This window comes from Microtus pennsylvanicus, chromosome 17 (genome assembly GCF_037038515.1).
Source record: "Microtus pennsylvanicus isolate mMicPen1 chromosome 17, mMicPen1.hap1, whole genome shotgun sequence".
NCBI lineage: Eukaryota > Metazoa > Chordata > Mammalia > Rodentia > Cricetidae > Microtus > Microtus pennsylvanicus.
Window position 1 is genome coordinate 34,632,160 of NC_134595.1, and position 22,174 is coordinate 34,654,333.

Sequence of the window (22,174 nt, forward strand, 5' to 3'; positions counted from 1 at the left end):
TCCAGTGACATCTTTCTAAGAAGGCTCAGTGTGAACCCTGAAACATTTGTCTTTGAGTCCCAGACGCTGGGCACAGAGTAGGGCCACAAGACGCTGGGCACAGAGTAGGGGCTCAAGATGCTGGACACAGATTAGGGCCACAAGATGCTGGGCACAGAGTAGGGGCTCAAGATGCTGGGCACAGAGTAGGGCCACATGATGCTGGGCACAGAGTAGGGCCACAAGATACGGGGCACAGAGTAGGACCACAAGATGCTGGGCACAGAGTAGGACCACAAGATGCTGGGCACAGAGTAGGGCCACAAGATGCTGGACACAGAGTAGGGCCACAAGATGCTGGACACAGAGTAGGACCACAAGATGCTGGGCACAGAGTAGGGCCACAAGATGCTGGGCACAGAGTAGGACCACAAGATGCTGGGCACAGAGTAGGGCCACAAGATGCTGGGCACAGAGTAGGACCACAAGATGCTGGGCACAGAGTAGGGCCACAAGATGCTGGGCAGAGTAGGGGCTCAAGATGCTGAGCACAGAGTAGGGCCACAAGATGCTGGGCACAGAGTAGGACCACAAGATGCTGGGCACAAAGTAGAGGCTCAAGATGCCGAACACAGAGTAGGACCACAAGATGCTGGGCACAAAGTAGAGGCTCAAGATGCCGAACACAGAGTAGGACCACAAGATGCTGGGCACAGAGTAGGGCCACAAGAAGCTGGGCAGAGTAGGACCACAAGATGCTGGGCACAGAGTAGAGGCTCAAGATGCCGAACACAGAGTAGGGCCCCAGCACACATGTTGGTTGTTTATTTTCACTCTTTTTAGTGCTAGAAATGGAACCTGGAATCTTGTGTGTGATAAGCACTCAAAAGACCACTGAGTTAAGTACATCTCTGGTCTCTCTCTCTCTCTCTCTCTCTCTCTCTCTCTCTCTCTCTCTCTCTTCTCTCTCTCTCTCTCTCTCTCTCTCTCTCTCTCTCTCTCTCTCTCTCTCTCTCCTTTTTATCAGAACTGAAACCTAAAACTGAAGGTTGACTTTAGTAAAATGGCAGATTAGAGAGAAAATGTCCTGGTATCAAATTCACTCAGCCTGGCTCCTTTTGCTCCCACTAAATTCCATTCTTTTTCTATGAAGATATTCAGCGTGAGAAGTGGGAACTTCATCCTTTGTTCCTAGGTAGATTTCTATGGCATCGTGCTATTTGCCTGGGGACAGAAAAAAAAATTGTTCAATATTACCACAATTTGTTCTTCCTACAGCTAGTATTTTCCGTTGTGAATTTTCCATTAACCTATCAATACTTAAATCTTCCAAATACTATTTATTTGCACAGTTGCAATCCTAATAAGAATTCAACTTAAATATATTTTCTTAAGATTATAGTATAGTTTATACATTATTACATATAGCTAAAAGCAAAATAAAATCGTTATGGACAAGATCCACTCAAATTAACCCAAATGGGATTTTTGCTCCTCATAGACCATTCTCTGTAGGGTTCACTTCTTAGCTGCTTTGATCAGGTCTGTGGTTCTTTGGCAGCTTTAGAAGTTAAAGACTTTCCAAGTGCACTTGGGAAAAGCATCTTCATCTTGTGCAGCTGCATCTTGCAGTGGTCCCCAGGTCTGAGGATGCACCATACCATTGGCTCATCTGAGTGTCCTTGTGCCACATCGTAGCAAGGCCACTGGTCCTCGCCACTGGCTCAGGTCAGGATGCCGGACTCTGACTCCAGCCCTCTGTACTGAATAACCCCCTCTTGAGCAACTCACCCCATTTATCCTATGAAGTGCCTCGGTGAGGAGGGACTGGGAGGCCAGGACCAGGGTGTTGAGAAGGCCAAGGGGCTCAGCAACCAGCTAGGTCCTGGTAAGTTGCATGGGGCTCATGAGTGGGTGAGTGCATTCAGAGGTGTGTCTTGCAGGGTGTACATAGCTTTCTGACTTTCTCTCTCTCTCAGTGACTTCTGTAGCTTGTTCAGGTCCTGTGTGCTTGCATCCTTGGGGGTGCCTGTGGGAGCACGAATACATCTGCATATGAGTGCATGTGCCTTTGTATGTGTTTCCTTGTACATGTGTGTACATGACATGTATATTTTTAGGTTTGTGTGTGTGTGTGTGTGTGTTTGAATGTTTCCAGAGTATGTTTGACTATGTCTATGTGTATGTCTGGGTCAATTAGGCCAAGGTGTGTGTCAATGTGTGTGTGTTTATGATTGTGTGTCTCTGGGTGTGCACATCTGAGTACGTATGTGTGGTTCTGGCTGTGGCCTGTGAAGGCTAAGAGATGACTGTACTGCATGGCACAGCTATTCTGGATGCAGGGGTGGAACAAACTAGGCAAACTCTCTTGAGGATCAGAACAGGTGACCTAGTGGAGACCTCGCAATCCAGTTGCTAGTGTGTGCCCTCCCACTGTGGATCCTGAGCAGACCCAGGAGTCTCTCTGGGTCTGCCACCACGTGGACCTAGGCTGCGATGGGGTGGCCACCAGGCTCTGGACTCTCCACTCTGGTTTCCCGAGTGGGCCTACCTCTGTATAACACAAGGCCTCTTCTCTGATGTGTTCCAGACGTGGCTGCATACTGGCAGCAAGCCTAGCCTGAAGTCACATAGGCGGCTTCTTTGTCTGATAATGACACCAGGAATGTTTTCTTGGGTAGTTATGTGGACGAGGTGGTGCTGAAATTGGAGTACCTGGCAGCCATCTCTGAGGAAGAGAGGGGAGAGAGGGAAAGGATCCCCTGCCCCAGGTTCCAGAGACCCACATGGGTTTGGCACAAAGGTGTCCAGGACGCTTGTTTGTCGAGGTGATGAGAAGCAGTGTCCTGTGCTTCCTGGAAGCCATGACCATCTGGGCTCAGTCACCTTGGAGCCACAATCCTGGGTAGGGGCTGGGAATCTTGAAAGTAGGATCGGGATGAGAAATTCTCAAACCAAAGTGAGGGACCAGTCCTCAAGCTCCTTCAATGACTTACGATGACCAACTCCATCAGCTGGTAAGAGACTGTCCTGTTCAACACTGCAAGCTTAGGATCTTTGCAGGGTCCCCTCAGCCTCGAGTCACCCAGAATTATGGTCACCCTGTCCCTACTCTAGGTAGCACATGGGGACTACACTCAGGAGGCTCAGCACTAAACTGTCCTGAAGGGAAGTGAGCAGAGACTGCGTGTGTTGTGGGACTTGGTACAGGACCAGGGGGGTCGGGGAATTTCCCTGATAATCCTGTGTCATACCGCTTCCATGAATCTTAGGGCTACACCCACCTTTTTCTGGCACGAATCACTCGGAATTTGAGCTTTCGTCATATATTCTGGGTGTCAGTAGTCCTGTGTCCCCTCTCTGGTGCCAGTGGGGCCGCTGGAGGGGCTGGGGACCTCCCCATGGAATGTGAGGCTCTTCCCAATAGCTTTGGTGTGCATGTAAAGGAGAGGGGCTGGCAGATTGAGTCCAGAGACAAGAGTTGGGCTGGAGATAGCAACCCTGTCGTCCAAGGAGGGGGCGATGAGAGGAAAAGCTGCAGCCAGTACAGCGAGGAGGCCGGGAGACAGATAAACAACCTACCAAGGCCAGGTCCTCTGAAGACCATCTAGTCTATGAAAGGAGAGGCGAGGATCGTTACAACAGAGGGTGGGGACATAGATACAAGTAGGGGCGGAAGTAAGGTGACCAGATGGAGCAATGTCAGCCTGACCAGCGCTGCTGTGGTTTGGGGTTGACTGTAGATGTAACCTTAGAAAGCAGGGTCACCAACTTAATGCTGCTCTCTGAAGTGGAAGGCCTGGAAGGGCCTCTAAGGAACTTAAATCCCCAGTCCATCATCTCGATCCACTCTCCGCTGTACTTTTACCTTTTAAAGAGACCGCCGAATTCTACCGAGGAGAACGGTCTGGGGTGCAGGTGTGCACAGACGTGGGGCGCTGCTTCTTCTTGGCCAGGAGACGCGCATGGGGTGAGGGTGGGGGTGGAGCAGTGAAGACTATCCTTACGCTTCACCCTTTCTCTAGTTCAGTGCTCTGGGGGCGTTCAGTCAAGGGTTTCTCTGCGTTCATCTTAAGGGTTGAATGGTTTGAGTGGTTGAAGGGTTTGGGGCCTGGTCCTGTGAAGGAAAGGTGCTGCAAAGAAAGAGGCTCAGAGGCCCAGAGTATGTCATAGCTTGGCTTCTTATAGTCAGCCAGGACTGAGGAGCCTATGGAAGGACGCAAAAAGGAGTTTGTTCTATGTTCTTTGGTTTGGTGTTTGCAATGACGAGATCAGACCCCCATGGCCTAGGACGAACTGTGAACTCGCTGTGAACTGCGGGCTTCCCAGAGCTTCCATGACTTCACCAGGCTACACAGAAACTACCCACCACAGGCTATATCCTGTGCCCAGCAGACTGTTGACTTCTATGGCTTCCAGAGTCCCAAGTACCACCATCGTGGGCCCCTGGACTTGCTGACAGGAAACCCCGGGGAGGGAGCAAGAGGAGGCAAGTGGTCAGGAGAAGGTGGGGGACTGGAGGTCAGAGAAGGGCCAGAGGGAGGAGAGAGGCAAGAGAAGAGCAGAGACAGGAGGGAGGCACTGAAGAGCCTGTGAGCTACAGGGAAGGGACTGGCTGGTGGGAGATGGGATGCTAGCTGAATGAGGTGGGCTGTCAGGATGAAGGGGTACAAAAGCAATGAGGGGGTGGTGTGGAAGCCGGACACTGGAGCTCTCTGGAATCTAAATCTGTTCCTGGATTACTTTCTTTACAATTTCATAAGGAGATAGAGCTGGGGAGGAGAGAGAGAGAGAGAGAGAGAGAGAGAGAGAGAGAGAGAGCGCTGCAATATAACTGTGCCCATTGTGCAAGTGTGGACACTGAGGCCCTAGGGGGAGCAGGTAGAAGTGCCTGGGCTAGAGCTGGGTGTGGGGTCGTTGTAGGGGGCTGGGAAGTGATGGGTTCAGGCTTGGTGTAGCGGAGCACGCTGCTGGCTGATCCTGGGACCCTCAACCCCACAGGACTCAATATGGGGTGAGGGTGGGCTGGGGCAGTGGAGACTGTCAGCAGCCTTCACCCCTTCTTTAGTTCAGCGCTCTGGGGGTGTTTAGTCAAGAGGCTCTGAGTTCCCATCTTATAAATATTCATGCCCATGCTCTCTTCCTTTAGAAGTGTAGATCCAATTACTTTAATGAACACGGAAGACTTTCTCTTCATATAATGGTGTGTGCGTTATGTAACACACTCAGGGGTTCCTTTGCAGGTGTCTCTGAAATGTTAAGAATTACATAACCTAGAAATCAAGACTTCCAGTCACCCTAAATCCTAGAGCACGGAAGGCATGCTTCAGAGGAAGCCCTTGGCACTCTGGTGACAGCTCTCATATTTCCTCTGCTCTATGGCTCGCCCTGGGAATAGCACCAGCTTCAAGCAGTGCATGTCCTGGCCAAGGGCTAGCTCGATGCAGACTCCGCCTGGGTACAGGACAAAGGGCTAGAGACCCAGGCTTTCCTAGGGATCCAGAGACTAAAGGTGAAGGTGTCTGTGGGTGGTCCTAGGCTGGGATGGGGCCCGACTACCCCACAAAAGGGGTACTGGAACCACGACTCTCATTTCAAGAGGTTTCATTTGTCCTGGGGTGTTTCCGGGAACCTGTTGGTCTATGGGTGTAGGGGTGGGGTAGAGGAGAGCTGGGACAGTGACTACACCCGGATCAGCAGGCAGCAGGAAGAGAGAGACTCTGGGTCTGGCCTCAGAGACCCTAAAATCCTCCCCCCAGTGACACACTTCCTCCAACAAGGCCACACCGAGGATGACCTGCACAGTGATGTGATGTGATCCTCACAGGCATGGAGGCTCCTTGAAGCAGAGAGACTCTGCGGTGTCCTGGATGGGATGGGGAACTAAATTGCAGGGCTGAGGTGTCCTAGCTGGTTTTCTCTGTCAGTTTGACACAAGCTAGAGTCATCAGAGAGGAAGGAGCCTCAGTTGAGGAAATGCCTCCGTGAGATCCCGTCGTGAGGCATTTTCTCAACTAGTGATCAATGGGGAAGGGCCCAGCCCATTGTGGGTGCCATCCCTGGGCTGGTGGCCTTTGGTTCTGTAAGAAAGCAGGCTAAGCAAGCCATTGGAAGTAAGCCAGTAAGCAGCACCCCTCCATGACCTCTGCATCAGCTCCTGCCTCCAGGTTCCTGCTCTGCTTGAGTTCCTGTTCTGACTTCCTCCAATGACAGACTGTGATATGGAAGTAAAGTATAAGTCACAGAAGCCATTTCTTCCCCTCCCTTCCCTTCTCCTCATGGTGTTTCGTTGCAGCAACAGAAACCCTAAGACATGAGGGTAGGTTTCATTATAAGGCCAGGATGTGGAGGGCAGGGACTTCACGGTCTTAGAAAAGCCGACTCGAGTCAGAGCTTTGACAACAGCTGGACAAGGTTCGGCCCGCAGCTCATCTTCAATAGTTTGCAGTCAGCAAACCCTGATTGTGCAGGTTTGTGGCGTTCTGTGTGAGACCAGTACAAGTTCATAACAACCAAGTCTTGTCCTTTTCAAATACTGATTCTTTGTGATAAAACATTGAAAAGATCCTTTTCACTGCCTAGATATATAGAGTAGGCTGAGAATGTAGTTTGGTGATGGATCTGCGCTATATGAAAGATACCGAGGGTTCCATGCCAGTGCTAGGGTGGAAATGGGGGCGGGGACCAAACACAAAAACAGGATCATGATGAACTGGGCACAGTAGCACACACCTTTAATCCAAGAACTTGGGAGACAGAGGCAGTGGCAGCAAGATTTCTATGGTTCCAAACCATATGTAGTGAGTTCCAGGCCAGCCAGGGCTGCATAGTGAAACCCTTAGTCCATGTTCTATTGATGTGAAGAGACACCATTACCGTGGCAACTCCTATAAAGGAAAACATTTAATTGGGGATGACTTAGGGTTTCGGAAGTTTAGTCCATTATGTGGTGGGACACAGACAGATACGATGCTGGAGAGATAGCTGAGAGTTCTACACCCAGATCAGCAGGCAGCAGGAAGAGAGAGACTCTGGGTCTGGCCTCAGAGACCCTAAAATCCTCCCCCCAGTGACACACTTCCTCCAACAAGGCCACACCTATTCCAACAAAGCCACATCCACAACAACAAGGCCACACCTCCTTACAGTGTCAGTCCCTGGTGACTAAGCATTCAAATTTATGACCTTATGGGGTTCTTATTCAAACCACCACAGACCCTTTCTCAAAACAAACAATATGGCATAATCTCTACTCATCAACCAACCCCTCCCGTCCTTGCTCCCCATTCTCCCCAGCCTCTGGTAAAGCCCTTTTCTCTGCTCCTAGGACTTAGCCTGCTCAGATTCCACCTGTGCGTGTGATCATGTGACATTTGTCTCCATGCCCGTTTGTTGTTGTTTTTTACTTACCAGAATGTTCTCCAATTCCACTCACGGTGATGTAAGCTCCAAGGTTCTCTCCCTCCCTCCTTGCTGTGCCAGTGTGTCTACATGTTTGCGTGCACATGCTCCTGTGTGTACGTCCATACGAAGGTCAGAGCACACCCAGGTGTCAACTTCAGTCACTCTCCACCTTAGTTTCGGAGACAGGGTCTCTCACTGAAGCTGGAGCTCACTGATTTGGGACTAGACTGGCCCACCACAAACCCCAGGCGCCCTCTCTCTCCATCCCCAGTGCCTGGTATGACTTCTGGGGCATCTAACTCCGGCCTTCCTGTTTGTATGGCTAGCACTTTATTGAATAAACCATCTCTCCAGTCTCCTCTCTTTCTCCTCTCCTCTCTCCTCTCTTCTTGCTTCTCCCCTCCTCCCGATCCCTTCTTTCTGTCAGGGTCTCATGTTGCTCAGGCTAGTCTCATATTTGTTAGTAGCCAAGCCAAGTAACTCAATCTTTTCCCTTCTACCTCCAAAGTGCTAGGATTACAGGCTTGTACCCCATACTTGGTAGGATTCTGGACTTTGTCAAGGCTCAGTTGTTCTCCATTGCATGTATGTATCATATTTTCTTATCTACTCATCTGTTGCTGGACATTTGGGTGGATTGTATGTCCACACTGTGACTAGTGCACACGCACACACACACGCACTCACTTTTGTTGCTGTCCAGACTGTGACTAGTGTACACACACACACACACACACACACACACCCCTTTGTTGCACTCTTCCCTTTGGCTTACCACTCAACAGAGTGCTTGGCTTCTTAAGTGTATATCACAGGCAAGTAGTTGAACCCCAGGGTGTGCATTGCCACATCTACAGAGTAGGGATGCTCATCAGCTCTGCCTCCTTGGGCTTGGGAAGGATTCAGTACAGGGTGTCCTCAGCGCTAAGCCTGATGGATAGATTTGGACCGAGAAGGTCCAAACCTCAGCTCTGCACTGCACACATGACACGCATCTAGGCCTGTTACTCGAGCTACCTACCTCAGTTTCCTTCTCTGAAAATGAGGCCATGGTAGTGTTTATCCCCTAGATGGTGTGGAGAATTAACTGCCTTTTTTAAAAAAAAGCATATCCCATTGCCCGATCCCCAGGACATGTAAAATGGTGAAGGATCTGTCACCCTCAATGGCATGTCCTTGAGGAGTCAAGGTGACAATGGGTGCAGGTGAGGTTAAATGAAGTGTTGGAATGAGGTGTGACTGGGAAATTGACATCATCAGAGAGAGCAGAGGTGGCTACATCTGGAACAGGGAGCAAGCGCTGGCACACTGCTCCTAGGGCAGTGGCAAAGAACAACCCCCGCAACCCTGACTGTCAGGCTCTTGGTATTGATTTCTACCCTCCACTCCAGGATTAAAAAAAAACGAAAGTCAAGATTATATCAAAAATATCCAGAAAGGAAATGAGTACAGTGAGCCCTAGATCTGTGAAGGATTTACTAGAGTTTTGTGGGGCACACTTGGTCCCCAGATGGTGGCACTATTTTGAGAGGCAGAGCTTAGGCAGAGGAAGTAGGTCCCTTCCTCTCTCTGCTTCCTGTTCACTGTGAGATGAAAAGCCCACGCAAGACAGTCCCACTGCCGTGCCGTTCTGCCTCATGGTCTGGAAACATGGAGACAAGTGATTATGGACTGAACCTCCTGAAACTGTGAGCCCAAGTCAATCATTTTTCACCGAAGATGCTTCTCTCAGTGTTTGATCACAGTAGAGCTAAGATGGAAGCTGTTCTTGTTAGTAAAGAGCCCAAGTGGGGAACCTTTATGAGGGCAAAAGTACAAGTTACTCTAACAGAATTAGTGCTTTCTGTGCAGCAAAACCAAAGTATTATGTAGCTATGGAGAGGAGGGGTGGGAAGGGGTGGAGAGAAAAGAGAATGTTCACAGTAACCCAGGGTGGGAATTTAACAGCGGAAGCATGAAGAGACATGGCTCTGATGGGCGTGCGGGGGAAAAGACTTGGTCCACTTTAGGCAACAGAAGCACAAAGAGAAATTATTTTGAAGAGGCTCACTACCTGCTCCCTCCTCCATGTTCATAAAAAAATAAACAAGAATGAGTTAGCAAGCTGGGCATAGAGATGCACACCTTTAATCCCAGCACTCAGGAGGCAGAGGCAGGTGGGTCCCTGTGAGATTGAGGTCAGCCTGGTCTACACAGCCAGGGCAAGACGCAAATAAACTTCCTTTTAAAAAGTGGGGGCTGGAGAGATGACTCGGTGCTAAGAGCACTGGCTGCTCCTCTAGAGGCCTAGAGTTCAATTCCCCGCACCCACATGGCCGCTCACAGCTGTCTGTAATTCCAGTTCCAGGGGATCATGCATGCGGCGCACATACCTGTGTGTGCAGGCGAAATACCCATACACATATAATAAAATAAATAATCTTTAAAAAATGACTTGGTAGCTGTAACTTTGGGCAATGTCAAGGAGATCAGAAGTGGCATCAGAGATGAGAAAATGTGCTAGATTTATATAGAGGCAGAGTCACTGGTTCAACCGAGGACTCTTCCACAACAAGTCAGGCCTCCCTCGGCTCCAGGAGAAGCTGAAAGAGATGAAGCCAGGGGTGTTATGCAGGAGCACTGTATCGGTACGGTGCTTGAAGGCTTCATGCAGCCGGTGGAGTGAAGGTACCTAAGGGCCTGGTAGGCTTCCCTCCCACCATGGAGACCTTGATAATGCTCAAAACACAGGACTCTCTCCTACCCTGAATTCAGCAGTGGGACAGTCTTAGAGTCTATGTTTTCCAGAACCTTCATAGTGAAGGGCCCCTTCTAGATATCGTGGACTTTGAGCACCAGGACAACCAGCAGATCTGAAGAATACTTTTGTCAGCACATGCAAGTCAGGAGCAGCGCTAGGCAGTACATGGAAGGTAGAACCAGGGGCCTCTGAGAAAGCTGGCCACCACCACGAAGGTAAGAGCAGACGGGTCACCCAGTGCTGTGAACTAGAGCACCTAGAACTTCCTCCTCTGCGCTCACAGTCAACTTTCCAGGAAGGAAGAGGAGGGGGAGGGGCATTCTAAGCGGCTGCTGTCCCTGCCTTGACATGACGTATGACACCTTGCTCCCTGTAAGCTGCACACGTGAGCACTCTCAAGGAGGCTGGACATCTTCAACCTCGGCTGGTGGCTAATGCGGTCCATGTGGAGGGCAGGAAAGGGGACTTCCCTCAGGGAGTCGGCCAAGAGTCCAAAGCTGGGGACTCATTTGCCATTCATCAACTGTCTGGCCACTTATGGGAATCATCTGGGCTTAGGGACAGAAGTGTGACCAAACGTGGGCTTTGGAGCAGGTGAGACGAGCAGCAACTGTGTGGATGCAAAGGGTTCTCCATGCATCTTCCCTCTCCTTGCTTCTCCTTCCTCAGTTTATCCCGCCTTCCGCTTTCTGTCGAGGCTTCCTCTTAGGGTTGAGGTCCTGCAGCTGGCTTTCATCGGGATGGTACTATTATCAGTGCCCACTCCTTTTCCTCTCCTCACATCCTTTAGGGGAGACAATGGCAGACTAGTACATCCACGGGGACGCAGAGTCTGGGTGTTGCGTCGAGTTCCCGGATGCTCTTTGCCCCCTCGCTCCTTGCACGCGTCGCTGGTTTTGAGCCTGTATTACTGTCTCTCTTGGACAGGCTGTGTGTGTACAGGCTACGCGAGAGGGAATCAGCAAGTGCTTGTTGATTGAACTTGTGACCCCAGCTAGAAGATGAGGAAGTCATCGGTTGGGAGAAGTCACAAAGCTGAGGCTCTTCAAGGGGGCGTGGCCACTCTTGGCTGGCTGGGCTCGCTTAGGAATCAGCTGCCTCTGCTGACCCTGTGACCTTCTCTCAGACACCCCATTCCCACTTCCTGTCCCAATTCCTTCTCAGTGTGGCCATTTCCTTTACTCTCATCTTCCTCCTGGCGCCTAAAGGGCAGGACTTGTACCAGTTTCCGAGCTGCCCTATGCACCGAGCAAAGTCAGAGAAGAGCCGGAGGTTCTTCATCCAAGGTTTCCTTTTTATTGTTCAGCTTCCAATATGATGTTCCTGCTCTGTGTGTTTGTTCAAGGAGACCTTTGAGCAGCTCTTACTTCTGGATGACTGACTGGCTTCTAGCCTATCTTCTCACTCCCAGTCATCGTTGGATCTCAGCTACAGAGACACCTCCACACCTGTCCTCAGGGACTGCCCACCCCAGTCCACAGAGACACCTCCACACCAGTCCACAGAGACAGCCCCCACCCCTGCCCTCAGAGGCACCCCTACCCCTGGCCTTTCTGAATGCCAAACAACCCCAGTGTATAAGATGACCACTTGGGCTGTTCTCTGGGCCTCTGGCCTCACCCCAACATGGCCTGGTCCTGCTCCCTGCCTCCCCTCCTGGCCCAACTGAAGCCTCTGCATGGGCAAGGCTGTCTCTCAGAGTGGGTGCTGGGCCTCTGATGACTGACGGGGTGAATGGACCAGCTTCAGGAGAGGATGTGGTACGTGGAGTAGCTAGCTCTCTGGCAAGCAGTCAAAAGGGCCTGCTCTCTGCCCTAGAAGGAGCTGCTTCCTGGAGCTCTCTCGATGTCTGATGCACTTGACGAAGCTGGAGGTATGTGAGGCAGAATCAACCCTTTGGAGCTAGCCCACCCCAGGTGCCAAAGCCTCTAGCTTGCTCCTAGGGACGAGAGGGTAGGGTGGATCAAAGTAGGGAGAACAGGCTTAGGAAACCCCTGAGAACATTCTTTATGCTTTTCCAGGTCTTACAGAGATGGGGGGAGCTGGAGAGAGAGCTCTGAGCAGGTCTCTGCCTGGTTGCTACTGAGATCTTCCATCTTTCCAGGCTTTATAGAGCCCTGAGGGGAGGGGGGATGGTGATAGTTCATATAACTTTACAAATGTCTTCATGTCTCTCTTTGGCTCCTGGCTGTGCATGCAATCATTTAAATAGCAAGCAACAGCAAGATCTATTCTTTTTTTAAAAAAGAATTTATGAAAGAGGTTGGTACACACCCATAATCCCAGCTGTGTGGCAAGGAGAGTCTGAGTCCATTCCTGGGGTACGTGAGATCTTGGCCCCCATCACCAACACACACATAAAGAAAGTAGCAAAAGCAGGAGGTGGGCGAGCCCTGCTTTGAGGAAGAGTAGAGCTGTGTGAACCCCTTGCTGGGTCTCCAGACCCAGACTCTGGCAACGCGGTGGGGATTAGACATCTATGTATTTCCTGCCTGTCAAGCTCCCGGCTCCCCTGTTCTTGCTGCCCTGGTCTAGACGCTCTGCCTTGCCCTGTAGCCAGGCTCTGGCGAGGGTGTGGCTGGGGACATTGAAAGTGCCTCGCTTAAAGAAGGTCTGCTCAGGGTCTTGTCTTGGCTCCTACTGCTGTATAGACCTCATGTTCCGGCACAGAGAGCTGACTTAGTGTTACCATTGGGTGATCAATTCAGTGACAGCAAGGGTTGGAATGGCTGTCACAGATCTGTCAACGATTTCACTGAACAGTGGGAGCCAGAGCTCCGGAGGACCCCTGCTTCCCACAGAAGCTGATATTATGCAGGGAGCACCCGTGTACTGGTATGAATCACCCGGACCCACCTTGGGGAGTTTCTATTCCTGTAGACACATGAAAGTCACAGCGTGCATGATCTGTAAAAATAGCCTTGCCTTGATGCTCCAAGGGGCCCCCTGGCTCCTCCTGGCACCAGAGCTGCCTCGCCAGCCTGCACATCAGCCAGACTCTCCTAATTGCCTGGAACGTGTGAGGGCTCCCTGCTGAGCATCCTGCGGAGGCTGGCTCAGCTTTCCTTTGAAGAAAGGCCCCAGGGAACTATCTGCTGACTCTCCTTGCAGACACCTGTGTGGGTCTGACGTAAGCCCAGGCTGGATCATGAGGACTTGCTCAAATTTATGGTCTAAATAGAAAGCCGTCCACTACCACTCTCCTCCGCTCAGCGTTTCCCTGTCCTAAACCAAAAGTGCCCGATGTCCTGGGGACCCTCCTCAACTGCTCTCTGCTCCCCAGTGATGCTCTTGTGGGAATGTCAGCTATGAGAAGCTTCCTTCTCCTCAGAAAACGTCCTAGGTCTACCTCCTCCTCCTCCACCCTCACATCCATGCCCCCGCTTGGCTTTTGAAAGCTGGGTGATTGTACGTCTAATGGGACAGAAGAGAGTGGACCCACTTTGTGGAAATTCGCTCTGCTTGCCACAGCATTCTAGTTCTGCCCAGAGGGGTGTGGACCTTGCCGAAACCCCCGTTCTAAGCCCCAGAGGAAGAGCCCCTAAGCCAAACAGGTTAACTTGGAAGCTGCTTGGAAGTCTCTGGCCCCACCCCTGCACCCCCACCTCCACCCCCCCCCCAAGGAAGTTCAGGCCCAAAGAGGGGAAGTGGCTTTGCCCAGAGCTTGCAGGTGGCTGGGTCCTGGAGAAGCTATGACACCTCAAAGCTCAATCAGCTGCACTGGACCATCTACAGGTAACAGTCTCTGGGCCGTTTAGAGAAACTGAGGCCCAGTGCCTCTGACCTGATCTTGCTTCCTTGAAGGGCTGGGTGCTGTCCAAACCTGTGCTAGATCAGTGGGCTTCCCCAGGTAGCAGACCAGCAGCTGTCCCTGGACTCCGTGACAGCGCAGCCTACAGCAGGCAGACCCGGTTTGTCCCTGATAAAGGGTGACATTTTTCTACAAGCCCTCAACTTCCTCCTGATCTGAGTCAAGGCTGCAGGTCGGGGTGGGGGAAGCTCCCCATAGGCAGGACAGGAGCCCTCCCCAGCCAGCTCGGCTTGCTTGCGTGCCATCAACCTCCCCTGGCCCACAGTCCACTCCCCCGAAGTCTTGCTGGGAAATCACCAAGCACTAGAGATTACATATTCTCAGGAATCGTCCTACAACCCCTGGGCAAGAGGGTCCTGAAAAGACACGGGTGGGTGTGGGAGCCAACACCCAGCTGTTTGTCACGCGTGTCATTTGCTTAGCCTCAGTTTACCTTTCTGGGGATGGAGGGGTATTAGTCCCCTCTTTACTGGCTCTTGAGGGCAGTAAACGAGGGGACCCGCTTGTGCCCTGGCAAGCAAGTGGTCAGTTCGGATTGTTATCCTATAACGGGATTGTTTTCCAACTCCAGCCAAGCATCTTGTGGAGAGACTGGCAGAGAAAACACACACGGGCGTTTAGAACCCTGAAAAATCTGAATTCTTCCTTGACAGTGAGGACAGGTCAGGAAATGTCTGTTGTTCTGACCTGGACTGGGCTTTCTTTGTGCTGCTCAACGTGGGGGTGGGGCAGGGGTGTGTGCAGCGTCCAGGCAATCCTCCTGGAAGGTTCTTCTCAGCTCTGTTTTGCTCCCCTGAGGGATCACTAGTCATTGCAATAGATCAGCCCGCCCCTCCCCCCCTCTCCCCACCTTTCATTCTTTCATTTAGTAAGAGCCTCTTAAGGACGAGTTTTTATGGAGTTGGTGTTATACAGACAAAGAAGACATGCTTCTTCTTATCATGGCGCCATTCCTGGACAGAGGGACACCCGCCCTGTTGCCCCCAGGTGATTCCTGGTAGTCCCCACTTAGCCAACAGAGGGCAAACCCTGTGGGATGACCAGGAAGGTGGGTGTTTGATGTGAGTCCCCGTGGGTCCCTCTTTGCCTGCCTGAGCTTTTCCTCTACGCTTAACACTCACCCCAGACTGAGCTAGAATACCGCGTTGCCCAGGCTGGCATTAGACTCATGGCGACTTTCTTGCTTCGGCCTGCCAGGTGTTGAGATTACAGGCCTGAGCCACCGTGTTCAGCCGACCTCGGGCAGACTCTTGGAGTCTTACTTTTCATTTGTAAAATGTGCACAATGCTCCTAACCTTCAGGACGTATTCCACCCCCTCTGCGGAGTGCTGAACACATAGCCAGGCAGATCTCACATCTCTGAGCTACCCCTCCACTCTCCCAGCCCCACCCTTCCCTCCTGGTGTCAAGGAGATTCACATTGTTTTGTGTGTGCGTGCATTCGTGTGTACGTGTGTGTGTGTGTGTGTACGTGTGTGTGTGTGTGTACGTGTGTGTGTGAAGGCCAGAAGTCAATGTTGTCTGTCTTCCTAATTGCTTTCCTTCTTACTTTTTAAGTCAGGGTCCCCCACTGAATTTGAAGCTCACTGATTTGGCTAAACCTGGTCAGCAAGCCCCCAGGAGTTTCCTCGTCTCTGACTTTTCAGAGCTGCGGTAATAGGGGTACACCTGGCCTTTTTTTTTTTAATGTGGGTGCTGAGGATCAAACTTAAGACCTCTTACTTGTGAGTTGAGCGTTTTACTGGCTGAGCCATCTCAGGTCCCCCGCTGTGTCCTTACACTCTGGTTTGCAGAAACCCAGCTCAGGGGCCATCATTTCTGCTGCTTTGGGGCTGGCACCTGCTGCTTTGGGCTTGGTATTTGCATTCTAACTTGGTAATCTCCAGAACACTAGGGCTTCAAGCAAGGAAACTGGATGGCCGGCACTGGTCCAGAGAATGCTTGTCCCTCCTCCAACTGAATTCCTGAAGCCACACTAGCTGGGCTTCCCCATGGTCGGGGTACCATCTCAGTCTAGACTCCTGGAGGTCCGTCTCGAGCAGTGGCTGGGCACTGATGAGCTTGCTGCTGTCTAGGGGAGTGGACACCCTCTTGGCCTGCAAACATTCCTGTCTACTGTGCTCTTCCTGTCAATCGGGAGGACTGGAAAATGCAGGCCACTGTGGGAAAAGGAGGACTTGATGGTGCTAAGTCTTACAACTTTGGATTCTCAGTCTCAACTGTGAAGACACAGCTTTGGCATGCCCAGTGTGGCAGATGGGGCACCCTGGGCACAGGGGCTACCATTATCACCATTCATATCGCTGCATGAAGGAGCTGGCCACAAGAGCTGTGGTGAGGCTGACTCCAGGCTCCTGGGACTAAGCAAGGTTTGATGGTTTATGGTATTGTGGTTTTTTGTTGTTGTTGTTGTTTTGTTTTGTTTTTTGAGACAGGGTTTCTCTGTAGCTTTGGAGCCTGTCCTGGAACTAGCTCTTGTAGACCAAGCTGGTCTCGAATGCAAGGTTTTATTGACAGGCAAGCAAAGCAAAAGCTGCATCTCCTGACAGAGCCGGAGGTGAGGTAGAGCCCAGGGCCAGTGCCTTCCATGCTGTGGGTCCTTTTTCTCTTTATTAAACTTTAGAAAACGACATTGGGTTGAGAAAAGATTCAATTTCAGGGCTAAAGACAAGCAAAAACACCCCGCAGCAGGAGTATAGGAGCATTCTCTCTAGTGTTCTGGATGAACTGGCCTCCTGCTTTTGCTTGCTTGCCTCTGATGTCAGGGAACTCACTCACTCACAATGAAGCCTCTTTGTTCTCAGAAGCACTTATAGCAAAACAGGCCTCACTAAAGAACCCGGGACTGCTCTTCCTATGGGCCCCCCTGTGACGTCACATTGTGGACCGTGTCCTGAACCCTGGAGATGGGGTCTCCTCTCCACGGGTCTGGAGTTCGGCTCAACCTATCTGCTTCTTCTGTGTCTGCAGTTTTTCACCTGGAGTCCCTGCATCAGCAGACCTTGGGGTTCAGGGTGACCAGAGCCAAGAAAGGTGACTGGGGCCCTGTTCCTCTTCCAGATTGCCTCAGGGTAGTCACCTCGCTTCTTACTCTCCTGTATACGGGAAAGAATACCTGGAAATTCTCATCTGCTGCCATCCTGTGTTTTCGTGTGTCTCTTTATTTGTTCCTTTCCAGTACTTCAGCAAAACTCTTCCGCTTTTATCTATGATTCCCATTATTTAAGAGACTATGCTAGAAAATCTTAGAAGCAAGCAAGAACATGTAGAAAGGCCACTTCCGTGTTAGTCAAGGGTCTGTGGATGTGGGGGTTCAGATGCTTTGTCACTGTTTGTGGCCCAAGAAGGAGCGATGAACCACTTGGCTCCTCAGTACTGCCTGGACTCAAGAGTGGGATAAACGTAGCGTGAGACCCTCCTGCCCAACAGGGTCACTCCCCATTCAAATTTTGCTCCCTGGTCTGCGCTGCTAGCTGTCCTGTGACCCGGGCTGGCCAGAGCTCTCCCGTCTCTACTTGATTAATGATATTTTTAGGGTCCCTAAACGCGATTTTCCCTCTCTCTTACTTTGCTTTGCGTATCTGGCACAGTCCCAACATGTATTTCTCCACTGTGCAAATGGGGACATAAATTGAGTGTTTCAAATTTCATTATTCGTCACAGCTATTATCAATGTAGGGTCTCCGCCACCCTCGCAGATCTTTTGACCAGAAAAAAAAAATATTTTCCCATTTCTTTCCTTTTTAGCATACTGCAAGCCCGATGAACTGAGGTGAAGCCATTCACTTTAGCACACCGAACCTTTTAGTTTTCTGTTTCTTATCAATCAAAGATGCTTGGATTTTTAAATGTTTGCAGTTTTTCATAGAGGATATTAATGTGAAAATTCTTTATTGTGTTTGTGTTAACTTCAATAGAGTTGCCCCCTTCCATACTGAGGCTGTTTTTTCTGTTTCAGTTTCATCATAAAATTTCTCTTCCTTTTGTCTTTTCAAAGTAGATAAGATCTTTTTAACATAAATATGAAATCGGAAAATATTAAAACTCTGATGTCTGCATTTATGGCTTTTAATAGCTTTCCCAAACCTGGAGAGAATTTTATTTTAGATATCTTTACTTTTGCCCACTTTATTTATTTATTTTTATTCATTTTGAGAGTGAAGTCGCAAATAATTCAAGCTGGCCTCTATTGAGATTCTCCTAACTCAGCTACTGAGTGTTGCTGGGATTAGAAATATGTACCCTTCCACCTAGCTATGAAAGAAAACATTTAAAATAATGAAATACGTTTGGATAAATTTGGAACTTTGTGAGTCTAAGGATAGCTTGGTCTATGTAGTGAGCTCCAGGAGAGCCAGAGCTACATAGAGAGACCCTGCCTCCAAAAACCAAACAACAACCAATGGAGTCTCCCTCACCTGAGAAGATAATGCCCGCTCAGCTGAGCGCTGGACAGTTCAACGCATCTCTTCATTTTTTGTGACCCTCACCCCCTGCCACACCTCGAGTTAATAATCCAGACCACACTCTGTTTCAAAAGCTATTTTTATCATTGTCCTTCCGTTCCTGGTGCTTGATAGAGTTTTTAAAGAATCTTATGTTGTTTCCATGTTTTTCTGTATTATTATATTAAGAATATATGTAAAAAATTAATAAAAAAAGGCTGATTTTAAAAATCACCTATCATCCAGCTGCCAGAGTACAGCGTTGTCTGTTGTACGGAAATTGTTTTCTAGTTTTTTTTTTCTCTGTGTGTGGGTTTTTTTAAATCACAGTTGCAATCATCCTGAATGTATAATTTTATAGTCTGTGGGTTTTTATGTAACCTAGTCAGCATAAGCATAGCATCAAAAAAATTTCCATGGAGTGGATTTACTGTAGTGAAATTAACCGTTGCTTCATATTTTAATTGTGAAATTTTTATTAGAAAAAAAATGCCACAAAGAACACATTTCTCTACATAATTTTCTTCTTTCACATGGTTTGTTTAAAGTCTAAGAGTTACTAGATAGAAACCTAATATGATTTTTGTGGCTTATGATTAATCAGATATTCTGAGTTGTGTGCCATGTACTGGCTTGCACACTCATTTGAGTATTGGTGAGATCTTGCTCAGCTTCTCAAACTTGATAGATATTTTCTCTCCGGGTGAATCCTTTCCTGTGTCCTTGGCCTGTTTGCTGAGCATCTCCTCATACAGAAAGGATATTGTTCTCTAAAACTCTTTGTTGTACTTTGTTTTATTCGGTCTATTATTTTATTTTAATGTTTTAAAGAAATTTTCTTTCCTGCGAAGGAAGCTGTGCTGTTTTTCTTTTTCTTTAAAATTTTTAAAAGTTTATTTATTTTATGTGCATGAGTGTTTGTCTCCATGTGTATTGGTACAGTGTGTGTCATGCTCGCGGAGTTCAGAAGAGTGCTGGGGGGGGGGTCCGTGGGGCTAGAGCTACAGATGGTCTGTGGGAGCTGGGAATTGAACGTGGGTCTTTTGTAAGAGCAGCAAGTGTTCTGAACCATTGAGTCGGTTCTCCAGGCCCTCTCTCTCTCTCTCTCTCTCTCTCTCTCTCTCTCTCTCTCTCTCTCTCTCTCTCTCTCCCTCCCTCCCTTTCTCCTTCCCTCTCTCCCTCCCTCCCTCTCTCTCTCCCTCCCTCCCTCCTCCCTCCCTCTTCCTCTCCCTTCCCCTTCCCCCCCCCTCTCTCTCTCTCTCTCTTTCTTTCTTTCTTTCTTTCTTTCTTTCTTTCTTTCTTTCTTTCTTTCTTTCTTTCGTACCTCAGGCCTTGTCTTCCACTTTTCAATGATCCTCAGTCGGCAGAGTTCCCCTCTAGTGACTTTTATAAGCAGGTCGTCTGTTAAATTTTCATCCAGCCTTTTCCCTCTGGTTTGATTTTTGTCAAGTGCAGCTCCTTAACGAGCCTGAGTGTCTTTAGCTGCTTACCTTCAGGTGAAGACTTAAGTTACTTCTTACCAACATGATCTAATAGTCTCAACTCATTGACTGTACCTTTATTATTGATTTTTTTTGCAGGGGTGGGGGATGTCTCATTTTATCTGCCAAATATCATAGTGTATTATCTGGGATGCCTGAGTGCTGGTGTCCGATTTCAGTAAGAATGCTTTTATTATTTTACCGTTAAACACAAAGCTGCTGTGGTATCAGCAGACTACTCCTTATCATTCTAAGAAGCACTTTCTATCTCTTCATTTAATTCTCACGAAAAATGGTGTATATAAGCAGATGGCTTTTTGTTTTCACTTTAATGATGTGACCCACAACGCTAGTTAGTAGTTGTCCCAGTTGAAACTTGTTTATATTGCTGACTTATTTACAGGGTTTATAATGATAACATTCTGAATTCTACCTGGTGGCCTCTCAATTACGATGGCTGCATATATAAGCCAAGCTCTGGTCTTTCTCTTTTGTGCTTCATATATCAAGTTTGGTCCTGGGGCGTAACTTCGACGGAAGTTACTTGTTATGTTGTATTCTGACATAGTTCATAGCAAATGGGGACCACCAGTGGCTTAACACACTGAAGTAAGCGCCTGCTTGATTCGTGAGATTCATGAGCTGTCTTCAATGATGCACGGTTGCTTTCATGATTACTACTCTAATGGATGCTTCTCCTGCTTGTTCGGGTTCTGGTAACCGGTGCTTCATGTCGTCAGCTGTGCGAAGGTTTTGTGTGGTTGCACACAGGGGACAGACAGTGTTTCTTGCTGTAGTTATCTCCTTCCTCTCCGAGCTTAATGTCTCCTACATCTAGATAAGCATTTCAGTTTGCTTTCTTGGTCATAGCTGAGGACTGCCTTAGACATACGTCCATAGCTTAATGTACTGTCAGCCCCTAGCCCACCTGTTACGCTTCTGGATTCTGGTATTTTGTTTTTATCCGTATCCTCCGACATTTTCCTGGGACTCTTTCCCCCACCTTTCTAATGCTCAAGTGGTTACTTTTTCATTTATTTCGTTTTCCCCCACCCCTTTTCCTCTTAAAAGAAAAAAAAAGATGTAAATTATAGCAACCAGGACAGAATATTTGTCTCCAAATGATTTGGGCTGCATCATGTGAATTGATTTTGTTTGGTTTGGTTTTGGTTTTGGTTTTTGAGACAGGGTCTCTCTGTATAACGGCACTGGCTGTCCTGGAACTCACTCTATAGACCAGGCTGACCTAGAACTCACAGAGATCTCCCTGCCTCTCCCTCCTAAGTGCTGGGATTAAAACTGTGCACCATCACCACCCAGCTGTGAATTAATTTTTTAAACAACACACCAAAAACGTTTAAAATCTCAAGCATTTTGTTTCCTGCTTTTTCACTTTAGTTTTAAACAGCCAATTATTTTTCTTCTACACTTTTTCTATGTGGTCAAAGAATATAGACAATATTATTTCTGCCTTGGGTTTTTGTTTTGTTTTGTTGAGACAGGCTCTCACTATGTAGCTTGGCTGACCTGGCAATCTCTATGTAGACCAGAGAAAGTATGTATGTACATCTCTGTATATATCTTCAACTTCAAAGATATCCACCTGCTTCCCAAATGCTGGCATTAAAGGCACACACACACCACCTAACTACATACACCTGACCTACCCTGGTGTTTTGATGGGTGTTTTATTCTTGCTAGACAGATAGATAGTCCATTTTGGCCAATGTTTCTTGTGAATATAAGGGTAAAACTAGGTAACTTATTTGCTTAAAACCAAACTTGAGAACTGTTGAGTAGCATAAATTACTCTGTTTGCTTAATTCTATTCTGATTTATGTTTTTTTTCTGTTTGACCTGCTTGAATCTGTTAAAGTCTGATACCGTTCGCTTTGGTTAGCCCGTCACTAAATCCTGTCTTATACGCTTCTCTTCCATGCAGTTTGTGCATGAGATGGCAGCTGTGGCCCTCATGGCTTTATCTTCCTTTCCTTCTTTTATTTTGTTTTGAGGAGCTGGAGTTTCGACTTAGGGCCTGGGCATACCAGGCAAATAAATGCTCTACCACTGAGCTACACTCCCAGTGAGTATTTTCCCTTTACTAACAGAAAACAGTCCTTTCCCCACTTTTCGCTTATGTGTATATCTTATTGTGTTTATATAAATTTTTATTAGCATGTATCTGTTTTATCATCGTGTATCTATTGCAAAGTAGTTGGCTTCATTGTGCCAGCATCACACATGAGTAGAGCATCTTTTAGTCCCACCACGCCCCCTCCCCACTTCCCTCTCATGCCCACTTCTCCCCCAGAA

The 22,174-nt window shown here is 48.7% G+C and overlaps 1 protein-coding gene across 10 annotated transcripts in view; it reads left to right on the plus strand.

Moving 5' to 3' along the window:
* The window catches only part of Gpr55 (G protein-coupled receptor 55), a 65,396-nt gene that overhangs the window by 32,474 nt on the left and 10,748 nt on the right, over positions 1–22,174 (plus strand). The window contains exon 1 of one of the 10 annotated variants that reach the window (XM_075951670.1): positions 3,858–3,897. The exons of 2 other annotated variants lie outside the window; for them this stretch is intronic. Coding sequence is in view for 3 of the 8 variants with exons in the window: in XM_075951660.1 (XP_075807775.1) it covers positions 16,842–16,968 (127 nt within the window). In the remaining 5 variants the exon portion in view is untranslated. Of the gene's footprint in view, positions 1–3,857; positions 3,898–10,537; positions 10,718–11,712; positions 11,997–13,580; positions 13,859–14,475; positions 14,597–14,897; positions 14,922–15,740; positions 16,305–16,373; positions 16,969–22,174 lie in introns of those variants that run through there. 7 more of the 10 variants (XM_075951667.1, XM_075951663.1, XM_075951662.1 and 4 more) reach the window with 7 other exon arrangements.